We start from the raw sequence: 15528 nt of genomic DNA on the forward strand, positions 1-15528 counted from the left end.
ACCTGGGACCCTTCAGTCTGCAGGCCAACACTCTATCCACTGAGCCAAACCGATTAGGGCAAGGCTGGGACATTCTTAGGCTTGGGCTCCCCATGTCTGGGCTCCAGTCAGGGCCCACCCCCTCTTTTGCAGCACAGCTTTCAGAGAAGGCCAGCTCTGCTCGGGGGAATTTTCTAGTTGAGCTCAAGGAGCTGTTTTCCAAAGTGCATCGGAGGCTTGTGAAACGGTCCACTTACAAAGGGTTCCTGAGCGGGAGAGGCGGGAACCGCTGCGCGCGGAGATTTACAGCGCGCCGTGGCCTTGAGGGGCTCCGAGGCGGCGGCCGCGGAAGGGGCCTGTGCGATTGCTTCTGCGCTCATTAGCTCCCCGGAGAACTCGCATTTCGAAGAACACATTTTGGGAAACGCTGGTCTATCTACATAGGATTCGGTCCAAGCTGCTCAGCGTGAATCCAGGGCCGTGTGTGACCCTCCTCCTCCTCCTCCTCCTCCTCCTCCTCCTCCTCCTCCTTCTCCTCCTCCTCCTCCCTCCTCTGTCCCCCTGCCCTGTGCCCGCTCTTCCTCCCCTGAACCAGATCAACTCCTTGCTGTGTCCCAGCGCCTGTGCTCTTTGGAGCCTTTGGTCACCTGTGCTGGGGGCCTCCACACCCTCTTTTCCTTGGTCTGTCTTGGGAACGTCCACATTTAAAAAAAATATTTTATTGATTTTTCACAGAGAGAAAGGGAGAGGGATAGAGAGCTAGACACATTGATGAGAGAATCTTCGATCACCTGCCTCCTGCACACCCCCTACTGGGGATGTGCCTGCAGCATGTGTACATGCCCTCGACCGGAATCAAACCTGGGACCCCTCAGTCCGTAGACTAACGCTCTATCCACTGAGCCAAACCAACTTCCACATTTTTGAGATGCAGGGTAGGGGACCACCTTTGGGAAGACGGACTTAGTGTCACAGGCCACACTGAGTACCCCCCACCCTTAGCACCTTATACACCCCACGATTAAGCTGCACATCTCCTTATATTGCAGCTGTTGTTTAGTTACCACTTCTAACCGGTAGTCATGCTCTTAAGAGCCTGGGCCGTGTCTCATTCATCTTCATATCCCTCGCACGGCGCTTACCTCCCACATGTGGTTAGTCAATCATTGTACCCGGAGTGAATGATGGATGACAAATAGCGCTCGAGTGAACATCTTTGTACATATAGGTTTTTGGTTAATTTGGATGATGCCCAGGAATATGGGAAGCGGGGTATAAACAGTGCGATGTTTTCCTGGGCACACTGCCCAATTGCTTTCCTGAAGAGTTGCTGAATTGCATCCAGCAACGAAGGAGAGTACACCTAGTCCGTCAAACGTGTGCCAACACTGGGCTTTATACATCTACACAATTTTTCTTAATTTTACAGCGAAACTATTGCTGTCTTACAGTTTTCAGTTGCGGCGCCTTCCTATGACGAAGCCTGCTCTCTGAAGGACCCTTACCCTGTACACATGGCAGCCGGAGCACTGGGCTAAGAGTCATGGTGTGTCCGGTCGGGGCTGTGTGTCAGCACCGGCTAGTGACTTAGTCTTCCGGGGTCAAAGCTCTCTCTTGGGCAAGTGGGGTGATGCTACCTGCCCTGGCCCCTATTCGGGTGTTCTGAGCTGGTTGGTGGAGGGCCCACGAGGAAAGCTTAGTGTTTGGGGAACGCAGAAGTGTCTGCCCTGGAGCTCCAGGAGGGGCTGAGTGGCAGAGCTGGGGCGCGGGACTCCAGCTCCAGAGAAGCATCACCTGCCTGGGGTGTCTCCTGGGGACAGAGTCCGGCAGGACCTTCCTCTGTGATCATGGCCGGAGCGTCCCAGGGCAGCTGTGGTCCTCCAGGAGCTCCAGTCCAGCTGCATTTCGCCTCAGCTCTGGGGGCATCTGCCTGGCCTGGCCGGTGAGGCCCGAGGCTGGGTGGACCAGGAAGAGCGGGTCCTCACCCTTCCTTCGCCTCTCCCTGGGGTCTGCTCCTCCTCGCTCTTGGCTTTCCTGGAAGAGGGATGTGTCTGTGCATCTGTCTGGCTTGCCTTCCTCTGACTACCTTGCTTCAGCAACACCCACCCCCACTTGCTTCTCTTTTTTTTTTTTTTTGAGGGGCTGGCCCCTATGGGGGGGAGAGGCCAGGCCCCAGCACACAGTAGCCCAGTGTCTGAGGCCCCAGGCCTCCGGGCCTGCTCTTTACAATGCCTTTGTTGTGTGTGTTTTCCTCCCCTGGGCGGGCGGGGCGCGCGTGTGGGTCTGGGTGATTTTTGTTTGAAAGCCGCCCCCGCCTGTCCCCCCCGCGCTGAGCTCATGGCTGTGCTGATGGGGCTGCTGGAAGGAGCCGGCCGACTCGGGGGCCAGCGTGGGGGGTGCTGCCAACACCAATACAGCGTGCGCGGCCGCTACAATGTGCAATTGTGATCTTTGTGTAAACGCGGTCGGTCTGGGGCGCGCGCGCTTATAAAAATAAAGCGTTGGGAAGCACAGGGGGTGGGAACAAAAGGGGCTTTTTCGCCGGCTCTCTAATATGGTTTTATTTATCGGAACGCTCCCTCTTTCCCTTACTGGAACCGGGGAGAGGTTCTCTGCCGAGCTTGGAGCTGATGGTATCACAGCCAGACGGTTTCATTAAATGCACAGACGCCGCTGGGCCCTGCCAGGGGCAGGAAGGGAAGGGCCCGGGCCGGCCCTGCCAGGCGGGTGCGTGGAAGGGGGAGCCCCGTGCCAGGGAGGCTCCCACCACGCAGAGGCAGTGAGAGGCGGTAGCCTTTCTCCCCGGCCACGAGCCTCCTGCTGCCCTCCTCTACCCCCAGAATCAGGTTCCAAACCCGTTTCCTGCAGGAAGTCCTCCAAGATTCACCCCGTCGTGCGTTTGTGCCTGAGGCTGAGGAGCTCATCCAGGCCGGCGGCTGCCTCCTGTTAGCCGAGCCTGTCCTTGTTCACCCCACAGCTTCTGCCTCCTAACGGGCCCCTGGGGTGACAGCGAGAATCTTAGACCCTGCTCCCTCCATCCCATAACGGGAGCCCTCCCATTGCCCACCTCAGCCTCCCCACCTCTTCTGTCGTTACTCTCTGCCACCTCCTGTGCAGTGGCCATGGTGTGCCATTTGGTCTCTTTAAGGCCAGGGAGCTTGTCCTGCTCACCTCCCATTTTGGGGAAAATCCTGTCTCCTCATCCCAGCCCCAGGATCGCAGTTGGACATCCCAGCACCCTTCCGAGGCCAGCAGGGCAGACAGAGCCCATTATCTCAGACGCCCCTTTGAGGCCACATGTGGGGTTAGGGGTGGCATTGGGTTGGACTGCGAGGCTCAGAGGATGCCAGGTATTGCAGGATGGGGCAGGTGCGAAGGGGAGAGGGCATATGTTAGAACATTTAGGCTCCACCTTCTCAATACATCTAGCACCCAGCCGCCCCCACCTGCAACTCCAGACTTTCCTGGCATGTGCCCTCAGCATTTGGCGTGTTGGGTCTTATGAAATGGCAGCAAACTGGACCCCTCCCCCAGGCTGATGCCCTAGGGGGATAAGTTGGGGAGCCCCTTCTCCAGGCCCTCTGCTCCTCTTGTAAATGACACGCGCTCAGTCTCACAGGTCCTTCTCTTGCATTGGTTTCCAAAGTGTGGCCCTGGAGGGCAGATCAGTTCCACCTGGGAACGTGTTAGAAATAGATTCTCAGCCACCAGCCCAGACCTAAAGCATGAAGCCCTGGGGTGGGACCCAGCGGCCTGGGTCAACCTTCCAGGCGGTTCCGCTCTATGCTCACATTTGGAACTACTATGCTAGAATCTTTTCTAGTGACTAGTGGCTGGGTCCCAGGCCAGCAAGGCTGGGGCTGACATGCTGGAGAGGAGTTTGGGGACAGCAGGAAGCTTCAGGGGCCTTAGAGTTCTCCTCATACCATCCATAGCTCTTGAGTCCATGTGCTTCTCTCTGGTGCCTTCCTGCCCATCTAAGCCACCACTGCCTCTGCCTGATCTCTTCCAGGAGCCTCATACCTGGTCCCCCTCACTCACTTCTCCCCCCTCCATGTGGCAGCCAGAGTGAGTTTGCTGAAATGCAGCCCTAGGCACGCCATGTTGATGGCACCGACATCTCTGTTCTACTCTCCCTTCCTCAAAGAAGCCAGGTCTCTTCCTCACACATGCTACTGCATCTTATCTCTAGTCTTCAAAGCACTGATCAAAATGGTAATTTTATGTTTGTGTGAATTATGGTTTTGATTCAATTGCATTTTCAGCCCCTAGCCTCTAGCCTGGCATACAGAAAGCACTCAATAAATGCTTGTTGGATGACTGAATGAACAAATGAATGAGCCATTCAGGGACTCACTTCTTCTAACTGGACCTTGGCCCCTGGGGACAAACCCAAGAAGGAGCCCAGAAGGGGGAGGTGTCTGGGTTTCTGTGCCCACTGGCCTGGATCCAGGCTCCATTTCCCTGTGGTGGCCTGCCCATCTGCTCCTGGAGGTCAGGGAGAACCCAGGAAATGGGCGCCCACCTGACACTGTAGCACCAGAGGGCCAGGCACAGCTCTTGTGGCCCGAGTGGCTCCTGAGCAGCCAGTTCTCACAGTCTCTGCCGTGTCCTGTCTCCCGTCCCTTCTCCCGCCCACAGATCCCTACGCAATCGTCTCCTTCCTGCACCAGAGCCAGAAGACAGTGGTGGCGAAGAACACGCTGAACCCCACCTGGGACCAGACGCTCATCTTCTACGAGATCGAGATCTTCGGCGAGCCGGCCACCATCGCCGAGCAGCTGCCCAGCATCGTGGTGGAGCTGTATGACCACGACACCTACGTGAGCCTCCTGCCTTCCTCTGCATCCCCTCCTCCCCCACTTCCTCATGGCCCAGGGAGGAATGGGCGCACCCCCAGGCTGGGACTGATGGCCTCTCCCCGGGCCCCACAGACTGCAGAGTGGTCAGAACCATTGTAGAGGAAGGAGAACTGGATTGCTAGCACCTGTGCTCTGCCCAGGCAGCGAGGGGGGACAGGTCTGGAGAGGAAGGTGCTGGCTGTGGCTCACAAGCCGGGGTTTCCTCCGCCTCTAACTTGCTTACATGTGTTGACTCCATACGTTGATTAAGCACTTGTGTGCTGGGCTGGGTAGCCCTTCACTTCGGTTCCCAGTCTAGGTGGGAGCCGAGATGCACCCACAGACAGAGAATCCTCCAGGGCAGTGGTTGGCAAACCACAGCTCGCGAGCCACATGCGGCTCTTTGGCCCCTTGAGTGTGGCTCGGCGTTAGAACCACTTCCGCAAAATAGACTCGCCCAGGCCAAAAACCGACTTCTGCGCATGGGCCACGAAGTTTCAATCAACTGTATGTGCGTACCCACAAGTAGGATTTTGTGGAAGAGCCACACTCAAGGGGCCAAAGAGCCGTATGTGGCTCGCGAGTCGCGGTTTGCCGACCACTGCTCCAGGGAGACAGTGTGTCCCTGAGTGCCATGTGGCTCAGGCATAGCCAGGCCCTCTGACAGAGCTGTCCACAGAGTGTCCTTTGCTGATGGAAACGCTCTGGGAGCCACTAGCTACATGTGGCTGTTGAGCAGTTGAAATGTGGCGAATGCAACTGAGAATCTGACTTCTGAATTTCTTCTAGTTGGAATTAATTAAGCTTTGAATGTAAATAGCTGCAGGTGGCTGGCGGCTCTAGCTTGGACAGCACGGTGGTAGAAGGTTCCCAGGAGGGAGAGTGCGCTGTGGGCTGGATGTGCAGAAGCCTGTGGGGAAGATGCAGCCCTGGAGCAAATGTGGGGTCTGGTGTGGGTGTTGGCAGGAGGCAGCCTTGGGGCAAGTGGGAGACCCAGGAGAGAGGAGGGCAGGCGGGGAAGGAGGAGAGCAGAGAATGAGGCCAGGGGAGCAGGGCACTGACAGGTCAGAGTGACATTTTAAAAAGAGCGGAGCAGAGAGAGACTATGTCAGCGGATGGGGCATGTGGCAGAGAGGTCCCTTCCTAGGTTGGGGACAGCGGTGCGATGAAAAGGAAGAGGCAGGGTTTTGAAAATGTTTCCAGAAAGAGTTGCCATGACCGGATGTCAGGTGCCCTGGGTGTGGAGATGGGAGTGCCTCCAGGTGATGGGGCCAACTGGCAGTGGGCAGTGCAGACCTGGGCTGGGGTGTCAGCCTTCGAGCTCTTCCTTTGGAAGGAAAAGCTGGCCCTTTGGGAGTGGGGTGTGGGTGGGAGGATGAACAACTGGAGTCTATTTGGGATTGTTTGGAGAAGAGCACAGGGCCTGGGCCTTTGCGGCAGGAGGGGGAGGTAGGAGGACCAGGAAGGTCCTGGGCTGAAGGAGCAGGTGCAGCCATGACCTCTTCTGAGTGGGTGGGTTCCAGGGACCTGGGGGAGAGCAGAGGCTGTGCTCATTGTTAATGTAGTCAAGCAAGTCCGAACTGTGGCAGATACCCTGAGCTCCTGCTGTCCTGGCTGCCAAGCTCTGCTCAGACCCCCCTACCCCAGCCTCTCCGTGACCCATTGGTAAGACTGTACCTGCCCAGAGCAGCCTTCAGGAGCCCTCCCGGGACAGGGGCTGGCATCCGTCTACTCTGAGTGGTTGCTGCTGGACTGTCAGTTGACGACCTGGGCATTTATGCAGCAGCTGGTGGCTACCCCAGAATGGCTCTCTGGGGTGTCCCCAGCATGGAGGTGACTGCAGGTAGGGAGACCTCCCAGTCCTGTTCTGGGTTTCCCCAGAGGAAGGCCTTGAGCAAATCACCAGGCTTTTGAAGGCTGCAGCACCAGCTGTTCTGTGCCCTGCCCCTGCCCTTGGGAAAGCTGACCACAGGCCAGCGGGGTCACAGAGGGCCATGTCGGAGGCTGAGCTTGGGCAGGGCTGTGGGCCATGGCTAGTAAGGGTAGAGGGCAGTATTGCTGGAACTGGCCCATGCAAAGGCCAGTGGTGAGAGAGCAGCCAGGGCCAGCAGGCTGGCGTAGAGGGTGCGCCAGGAGTGAGGAGAGGGGTGCAGGCTCCAGTAGGGGGCCTTCCATCCCAGGGGAAAAGTTTGGACTCTCTCCTCTAGGCAGTGGGAAGCCAGGGAAAGTGCCCGAGCAAAGGTCAATACATCATTTCAGCAAAACTCATAGAATTTGATGAGCGGTCAGTTTCTCTATCTGGAAGATGGTAGAATTTAAAGGTGCAATGAACAGGAGAAACAAAAGGCCTTTGAACTATTAAATGCCTAGTCTGTGAGGGCGCCAGAGAAATGCTAGGATCCCGCCACTCTGGTCTCTAATTGGCTCAGAGCTTGATCAAGTTAAAACATGGCTCTGCTAGTTGGATACGCAGAGGCTCTTCCCCACCATGACGGGAATTCACACCTAGCAGCAGTGACCGGGGCCACTGCACATTGTTCTCAAATCCTCTTAAGGGGGCAGAGCTTGCTGTTCAGCACCAGGGGCTGCCCTTTAGGGTTCAGGAGGTCCGATGTGGGTCTGACGATCCCACTGAGGCCACCAGAGTGCTGGGCTGGGGATGCTGACTCCTCTTTCTCTACTCCCTGTCCAGGGTGCAGACGAGTTTATGGGACGCTGCATCTGTCAGCCGAGTCTGGACCGGATGCCCCGGCTGGCCTGGTTCCTCCTGACTCGGGGGAGCCAGCCAGCAGGTGAGCTGCTGGCCTCTTTTGAGCTCATCCAGAGAGAGAAGGTGAGGCTGGGCCATGTGCAGATCCAGAAGGCGGGGAGTACCGGGTGAGGGAGTGTGGGGGACACAGGCAGGGTCAGCCTGTGGAAGGCAGGGGGCTGCTGAGCCATCCTCTCCCTCCACCGGGGGCCTGACAGTGGGGAGCACTGCAGGGAAGCCAGGCCTCCTGATGAGACTGGTCTCAGCCATCTTTTCTGAACCCCAAATCAGGACATGCTCTAATTTCGGGGTCCAGTGCTGGAATCTCTGAGTCCTCTGGCCATTGGATGTATATCCTGAGATTGTTTCGGGTTTTGGCGCAGGGGCTTAATTGTTGTGGTGGTGGTGGGAGGGGAGGGGTGGGGAGGGGGACTCCAAGGAGAGGGAAAGGCATAACCCCTGTTCCACACTGCTGTGCCACAGCCCAGCTGTGATCCTGGGCCAGCCCCTTCCCTGCTGTAGATTTGGGGGTTTGCATTAGAACTAAATCATTAAACCTGCTCTTGGTGTGACGTGAACCCCAATGTATTAGCCAGAGAGAAGTGGGGTGGCTCCAGGTGAAGTGTTGGCAGAGGGACACAACCTAGGCCAGCCTGGTTCCCGGGCCCGCTGCCTCCAACTCCCAGGCAGCTCTGAGGGGCCCCTGGACTGTCTGATCACTGGCATATGCCACGAGGCTTGTTTTGTGGTTGGCGATGGCTTTGCCTGGCCAGGGCAGAAGGGAAGGTGAGGGGGCCCTGAGTGACAAGCCCCTGAGCGAGCTCTTTCCTTCCTCTAGCCGGCCATCCACCATATTCCCGGCTTTGAGGTAAGTCTTGTTTTCAAAGTTTCTTCTTCAAACTCCCTGCTGGCCTCCCTGTGTCTGTAGCTCTGTTCTTTGCTAGCAAGGGCAGCGGGCCGAGGAGGGCCCAGTGGGGCCCCAGGGGTGGGGTGGACAGGGGCCGGGTCCTGGCCCAGCTCAGGCCTTTCCTGCCCATCTTCCCTGAGAAGATCACACTCTCCGACTGAAGGGACCTCACAATCATCCAGCTCAGTGCCTCTTAGCCTGCTTGCAGGTTTGAATCCTTGCAAAGCCTTATCAATCCCAGGGGCTCAGGCCCCACCTCAGACCAAAGGGAGCAGGATCTTCCTGGCATGGCCTAGGCATTGGTGGTTTTCAAAGCCACTCGGGAGATTTTAATGTGCAGCCCCCTGAGAGCCATCGACTAGCCCAGTGGTCGGCAAACTTCAGCTCAAGAGCCACATGCAGCTCTTTGGCACCTTGAGTGTGGCTCTTTCACAAAATACCACAGCCTGGGTAAGTCTAACTTTGAAGAAGTGACATTAGAAGAAGTTTAAGTTTAAAAAATTTGGCTCTCAAAAGAAATTTCAATCATTGTACTGTTGATATTTGGCTCTGTTGATTAATGAGTTTGCCGACCACTGGACTGGCCCAGCGTGGCATGACGAGGATGCTGTGGGAAATACTTCTTGGGACCCACTGCAAACCGACTGAAGCTCAGCCCGTTCACAAGCCCGCGGAGGGTTCTGGCACCTACCCCGTTTCAGAAGCTCTGGTTTGGACCGTGGTTCCCAGCTCACTGTGCCCACCATGACTGGTTTATTTCCTCCTCTAGGCTCCCTTGTCCCTGCTCTCCTCCTTTCTGGGTGTCACAGTTGAAAATGCAGACCTTTCGCTGTGGTGCCCAGACTCATTGGCTTCTCAAAATACGACTCTTGGCCGAACTCAGCTGCAGCTTTGGGAAGTGGTCAGCGGGGCTCTGTCTGGATGCCTCCTCCTTAGGGGCAGCCCACCAATTTGTGGACAGCTCTTACCATGCAGGCCCTCCTGCCCCCTGCCCGGCTCCACTCTTTGCTTCTCCCCCTTCCCCCTTCTCTCGCTCCCTATCCCTCTCCTGTCAAGTCCAAGCTCCCGATCTTAGTTTGCCAGACCCTGGGGAACCCGTTGTTTCTTCTTGGCTCCCCAAGTTCACATGCTCGGAGAGGAGCGGCAGCTCCAGGACCTGAGGCCTGTCTGCTTCCTGGGCTGCCCCACAGGCCCCGGCCCTTCCCACCACCTGTTTGCCATTTTCCTCTCTCCTGTCTGTCACTTCCGGACATGCCTGGGCTCTAGGCGTATGTGTTGGCCTCCTCTCCTACCAGTTCCTTGACATCAACGTCCATCACGCCTTCTTTCTCAGGACCACATGGGGGGCGTGGCTAGAAGCACAAGGCACTTGCCGGGGATGGGAGGTGGTCTCCGTTGGCTCCTCATAGGCGATGTCTGGTGTGCTGATCTCTGGCCAGCCTAGTGCGATTTGTCACTGATGGCGAACTCTTATTCCCCCCTTCTCTCCTCTTCTCACCATCTCCTGGATGTGGAACGCCCCATGATGTGGTCCAGGTACAGGAAACATCACGGATCCTGGAAGAGGTGAGGTGGACCCTCTTGGCTGTGGCGGCTGCTGGCTGGTGGAGGGGTGGGCAGAGACAGAGGGGAGGTCAAGGCCATCTTCTGGACACGTGCCCTGGAGCCTTCAGGGTTCCTGGTTTCCCAATGAGCACACAGAGACCTACCTGGTTTCATTCCCCTCACTCTGTGGATCCAGGGCTGCCTGGGTGAGTCCTGGAATGATTCTGGTCTCAGAGGACTTGCTGTTCTGTTGAAGATCAGATTCATCTAGATTGCATTGTTGGCAGTACGTAGTCTCATTTGGCCGAGGACCAGGTGGCATGTTTTCAAGAAGAAAATGTTCGTAAGAGGCCAGAGTAGGCAAGGAAGCCTCTCTGGTGGAGGGGGCATCAGCCAGGCACTGTTGCAGGAAGGAGGTGGGAAACCTGCCTTTGGCCACAAGGGGACCAGCACCAGGTTAGGGCCTGAATGGTCAGGGCCTGGATGACTCAGGGGCTAGGAGGGTTGGGGACTCTTAGTTCTAGAAGGAGTTTGCGGTCTGTCCTTTGTTATGAGGATGAGGAGTGCATTCCTTACGGCTTCCTGCACATCTGGGAACGGGTCCTCATGGATGAGTAGGACAGAGGCCTGGGCAGAGAGACAGGAAGGAGAGCCCTGGTCAGATGGGGGTTGGGCAGAAGGCAGCTACTTCCTGCCGTCAGGGAATCCCCAGGCAGGGAGCGAACACCATTTGACATTTGCAGTGCAATTTGGGCTTGAAGTGCAGGGTCAGGATGTGGGATCCGCAGGCCCTGCGCCCCTTACCTCACTTCCTTTTGCTCCCAGACCGAGGTGGGGTCCGCCAAACGAGCTGGCCGTAATTGCGCCTGACAGGCAGCCTCCTGCTTTTGGCTGCCGGTGGAAAGACTGCCGATTTGGAAAGGGGAGCGGAGTCCTGTCCAGGGAAGCAGCACGGAGCCCTCTCTCAATTGAGAGCGTTCTGTGGCCAAAACCCACAGCCTGCTCCAAAGAAGACCCAGCCCAGGGATGAGTTATTTAAAAAAAAAAAAAAAAAAAAAAAAGTTAAAATCCTTAATAACTAACTGGATTTGTAATATATAACAGCGAAGGCTCAGATTCCGAGAGCAAGGATCAGGCTGTGGGTCTCCTTGTCAGGAAGCAAATCCAAATTTGCAGCCTTGGGGCCAGACCCCAAAGAGGGCCAAGCGTCCTGCCGCCGGGCCGGCCCCAGAGCGAGGCGAGGTGTGGGTCACCAGGGCCAGGCGAGAGCAAGTCCTGTGGAATGGAGGGGCTGGGGGCACAGGGCTGGGCTAGCCATCAGGTTCAGAGGATCTGAGGCCCCTGAGGATAAACGGAGTAACACCTCACCCAGGGAACCACCCCAGAGGATGACCTTGTGACCCCTTCATCCCCAGGGCCCGTAGCTCATCCACTTCCCCTGCTCTTTGAAGGCTAAGCCTCATGCCAAGTCCCGAGTCCTCTTTGCTTTTAAGAATCCTTCAGTACTGGGTGGAGGCAGGGCTCCTGCTGGTTCTGCAGGAAGCTGTACAACTGTGCAGAGTTATTCTGTCTTTGCATGAGCTCAGCACTTGCCTTGTATCCCTCGTTCAGTCCCATCTAGGTCTCAGCCTGATCCCTGTGAGGATCACTCCAGGGAGCCCGGGGGCCCTGGTAAGCCAAGCCAGGAGCTTAGATTCTTAGAGCAGAGCGGGCAGATGGGTGGTCAGCGAGTTGTCTGGCTGGAGTGGGTTTTAGGTTGGGAAACAAGAGGCAGGAGGGGAGACCAGTTAGGAGGCCTGGGTGACTCTAGGATGGTTGAAGGATGGCCTCTCCCGTGGGGAGTGCCTTTGGGCCAGCGCAGCCCAAGGCTGTGTGGGAGACAGTGTCTGTGAAAGAGAGGAAATGCCATCTGTCTGCACTGAGGGCTCCCAGCGCAGATGGAGGACAGTGGGGGTGGCTTCCAGGAAGAGGTGACACTTGAGCTTGCGTTGGACGCACAGATTGGCAGCTGGGGGCGGGAGTGCAGGTGCCAGTGCTTTGGGCTGGAGGCTGTCATCACTCGGGGCCAGTTTGTTGGGTGAGATTTCTCTCTCCCCGGGCTTTACGCCCATCCAGAGGGTCTCTTTCCGGGGCTCTTGGCAGGGAAGGAGAACGGTGGCGTCCTGTGCTTGAGACTTTGGTGATGCCTGGGAGACCTGGGTTGTGGCAGAGAGCATGGGTGGCAGAGGCATCTCTCCTGGCTCCCCAGCCTGTCTGTGTCGCCCCTATTCCCTGCTCTTCCTGAGCCCTGCTCGCCTTCCCCTCTTCCCGCTCTCCCTTCGCGTTTCCCTCTGCCTCTGTTTGTTCCTTGGCCCTGGCTCCCACTCTCCCTCCTTCTCCCGCCTCTTCTGAGCCCTCTGTCTCGTTTCTTTTCCTTTTTGTCTGGAGAACAAAGGCAGTCCGTGCTGCCAAGGGGAATGAGTTCAAAGAAACTGCAATTTTAGATTTCCTGAGAACTGGAGAGTGTGCACATGCACGTTGGAGTGTGTGCGAGTGTGTACACTCGCATGGACACACACACACACACACACACACACACACACAGACACACGTGCGTGCACACGTGGCAGGAGAGGGGCTGGCTGACTCCTTCTTAACCGGGGCTGGCATGTGCAGAGGAAGACCTACCTGGGGGCCTGAGGTGGGAGCAGGGGCTGAGGGGTGTGGTGGGACTGGTGCCCTCGGTTCTGCTTCTGTCCTGCTCTGTGGAGGGGATGCCCTGGTAGGAGGGACCGCGTGCTCTGTCTGTGGCTGTTTTCAGGAGGCTCGCAGTCCAACCAGATGTTACTCCCTCAGCCCTTCCAAATCCAGGCGGTGGGGTATGGCGAGGGACTCTCCTGCACCCCCAAATCCACTAGAAGGAAAACTTTGGTATTTTGCAATCAAGAAAATAAACCCAGTGGTCCCCCATCCCCCATCTCTCCTCTCCCCCACTCCCCAGGCCTTAATTTAAAACACTGTTTTTCCTCCCAAGTGTAATTAGAGCAACATGTTGTTCCTAACGAGCTGGGTGGGGCAGGCAGACAATGGAGCCCTCCCAGCCGCCTGGCTGCCCCTGCCTGGAGCTCCCCGAGGAGCCAGGATCTGAATGTCTGCAGGTCCCCTGGCTATACCCTGTTGGGTGAGGTGGGAGTCTGTGAGCCACTGGTGGTGGGACTGATATAGGTGGCAGGGTGGGCTTGCAAACATGACCCTAGAAATGAATGTCTGTCTTGTGCGGTGGCTCCTAGGCCTGGGGGAGGAGGTCCCCCTCTTGGTTCAGGGCCTGGGCCAACCTGCACTGAACTGACCAGCAGGATGGATAGACTGAAGGGGCATTAAGGTGGACTCTGCTCCGATGGGGAGAGAATCCAAAGCCCCACTCCCCTGTAGAGGCCCATTAGCAGAGCAGCCTCAGGTCTGCCCTGCATTCAGGGTTGGGTGGGGAGGGTGGTCAAGGAAGGGCTTGGTCAAGTGTTGCTGTATCTAATTAGGCTGATAGTCTAAGGCTGCCCCAAGGTCTGTGTCCCTCAGGGTCCCCTGTCTCACACAGGACAGTGAATCAGGATGCCCTGGGGGTCCTTTCATTCTGCACCCACCCCTGCCTGCTAATGCTGATGTGCGTCCCCAGTTCTGATAGGGCCCCTGCAGCCCACCCTGTGGGGAATCACTGCCTGGAGAGAGCTGGTGCCTCAGGTTGGCTGGACTAGAGAACAGCTGAGACCCTCGTGCACAAGAGCCGGCCACCTGGCTGGGCCACAGTTTCTGAGATGTCAGAAACCTTTTAGGACCTTGAGAAACTGGACACAAGGTCACTTAGAATTCAGAGGAGCCAGAAAGTAGGCTTATAAGAATTTTCTGGAGTGGTTGGGGAGATTTTCTGGAGAATGGAGAGCTTAACTGGGCCCTGAAAGATGTCTTAGGCTCAGAAGAAGAGTAAGGGAAATCCATTCAAACAGCGGGAGCCATAAGCCGGCCCAGGGGAGGGGAGGCTTGGTGAAGACCCAGGCTGGAGCAGACAAGGAGGGGAGAGTATGTTCGAGCCAGTTCTTTATTCACACATTCACCCACCCATTTATCCCTCTGTCCCCACTCCTTCCCTCCCTTCAGCTATCTATTCATAACCCTTTATTTATTGGACCGGGGATTCAGCTGCGGTCCCTGTGTGCAGAATAGCTGGTTTAGCTGAGGACATAGACAAATGAACACATAGGGATGGCACAGGATGGTGTGTCTTTCAATTGGAGAGGATTGTGCTATGGGAGCCATGGGAGTGCTTAAGTTGAGCTCAGGCCCCCAGGGAAGATTTAATGGAGACCTAAAGCTGAGCAGGAGGTAGCCAGATGAAGTGGGCAGAGAGCATCCAGACAGAAGGACCCAGAGCTTCAGGCCTCACAGGTAAAGACAGCATGGTGTCTCCTGTAACCTGCCGGGGAAGGCATTGAGCATGTTCAGTGTGGCTTATCTCTCTGGGGACCTGTAAGGAACGTTATCTGGTGAAAGGTGAGACAGGAGAAGTCAAGGGCTAGAAGATGAGGGGTCTTGGAGGCCACATCAAGGAGTTAGGACTTCATTCTGAGTGGGTGGGGAACCTCTGATGGGTCTTAAGTAGAGTGACATTTTTATATTGTGTCTCCTGGCTGCAGAGCACAGCATACTTTTGTTGCAGAGAGTAGATGTGCAAAAGCAGGTCCGAGACCACTTAGCAGGGTGCTGGCGAATCCAGGCAGGATGGATGCACGTTCAAGAGATTTAGGGGACAGAGTCGCCAAGGCGAGGTGATCATTCAGACATGGTGACAAGGGGAGGAGAGCTGAGGATGGTCTGGGACTCTGTGGCCTGGTTGTTGAGGTGGGTGGTGGGGTATGACATGTGAAAAGAGCGGGTTTTGATGGGGAAGGCAGGGAATCCAATTCTGGATAAGTTCAGTGTGAGAGGCCAGTGGGACACAAGGATGAACAACTGAGCAAAAGAGGTTGGGAACTTGGGTCTAGAGTTTAGCAGAATTGTTTGAGAGCAGAAAGCCTAAGAGACGACTGGGAAGAGAAGGGGACTCAACAAGCAGAGGGTAGGGGTGGAGGGCCAGTGTGGGACCAGAGAGATGTTTTCAGGCAGGAGGCTGAGATCAGCTGGCCACATGCTACTGAGGGAGTGAAGATAGATAGGAGCTGGTAAGGGACGGCCTCTGGGTTGAGTTACAAGCAGGTCATTATTCACTTTGGGGATAGAAGTTTCCAGAGAGAGGATGCAGGGAGCCAAGCTGAATGCTCTGGGCAGAGGGCTGCATGGAAGTGAGAGGCAGTGGATGGATGTGGTCCTTTTCAGGAAGAGAGAGAGGGGAGGGAGGCTGCTGAAGAGGACACACAACGGGTGGATCTGATGGACCATCTTTAAATGGGGATGGAAAAGATCTAGCAGATAGTGGGGAAAACTCGGGGGGAGGTGCGGGGGAGGACTGGGTTAAGGAGCCAGAGTGTTTAGGCGTAGAA

At 56.5% G+C, this 15528-nt stretch overlaps 1 protein-coding gene across 22 annotated transcripts in view; it reads left to right on the top strand.

Moving 5' to 3' along the window:
* DYSF (dysferlin) overlaps positions 1-15528 on the top strand; it is a 195560-nt gene that overhangs the window by 123494 nt on the left and 56538 nt on the right. For all 22 annotated transcript variants that reach the window (XM_036435666.2, XM_036435678.2, XM_036435676.2 and 19 more), the window contains 4 exons: positions 4621-4802; positions 7513-7653; positions 8408-8437; positions 10013-10042. In XM_036435666.2, coding sequence (XP_036291559.1) covers positions 4621-4802; positions 7513-7653; positions 8408-8437; positions 10013-10042 — 383 coding nt within the window. The remainder of the gene's footprint in view (positions 1-4620; positions 4803-7512; positions 7654-8407; positions 8438-10012; positions 10043-15528) is intronic.

The sequence above is a fragment of the Pipistrellus kuhlii genome, unplaced genomic scaffold (genome assembly GCF_014108245.1).
Source record: "Pipistrellus kuhlii isolate mPipKuh1 unplaced genomic scaffold, mPipKuh1.p scaffold_m20_p_13, whole genome shotgun sequence".
Classification (NCBI taxonomy): Eukaryota; Metazoa; Chordata; class Mammalia; order Chiroptera; family Vespertilionidae; genus Pipistrellus; species Pipistrellus kuhlii.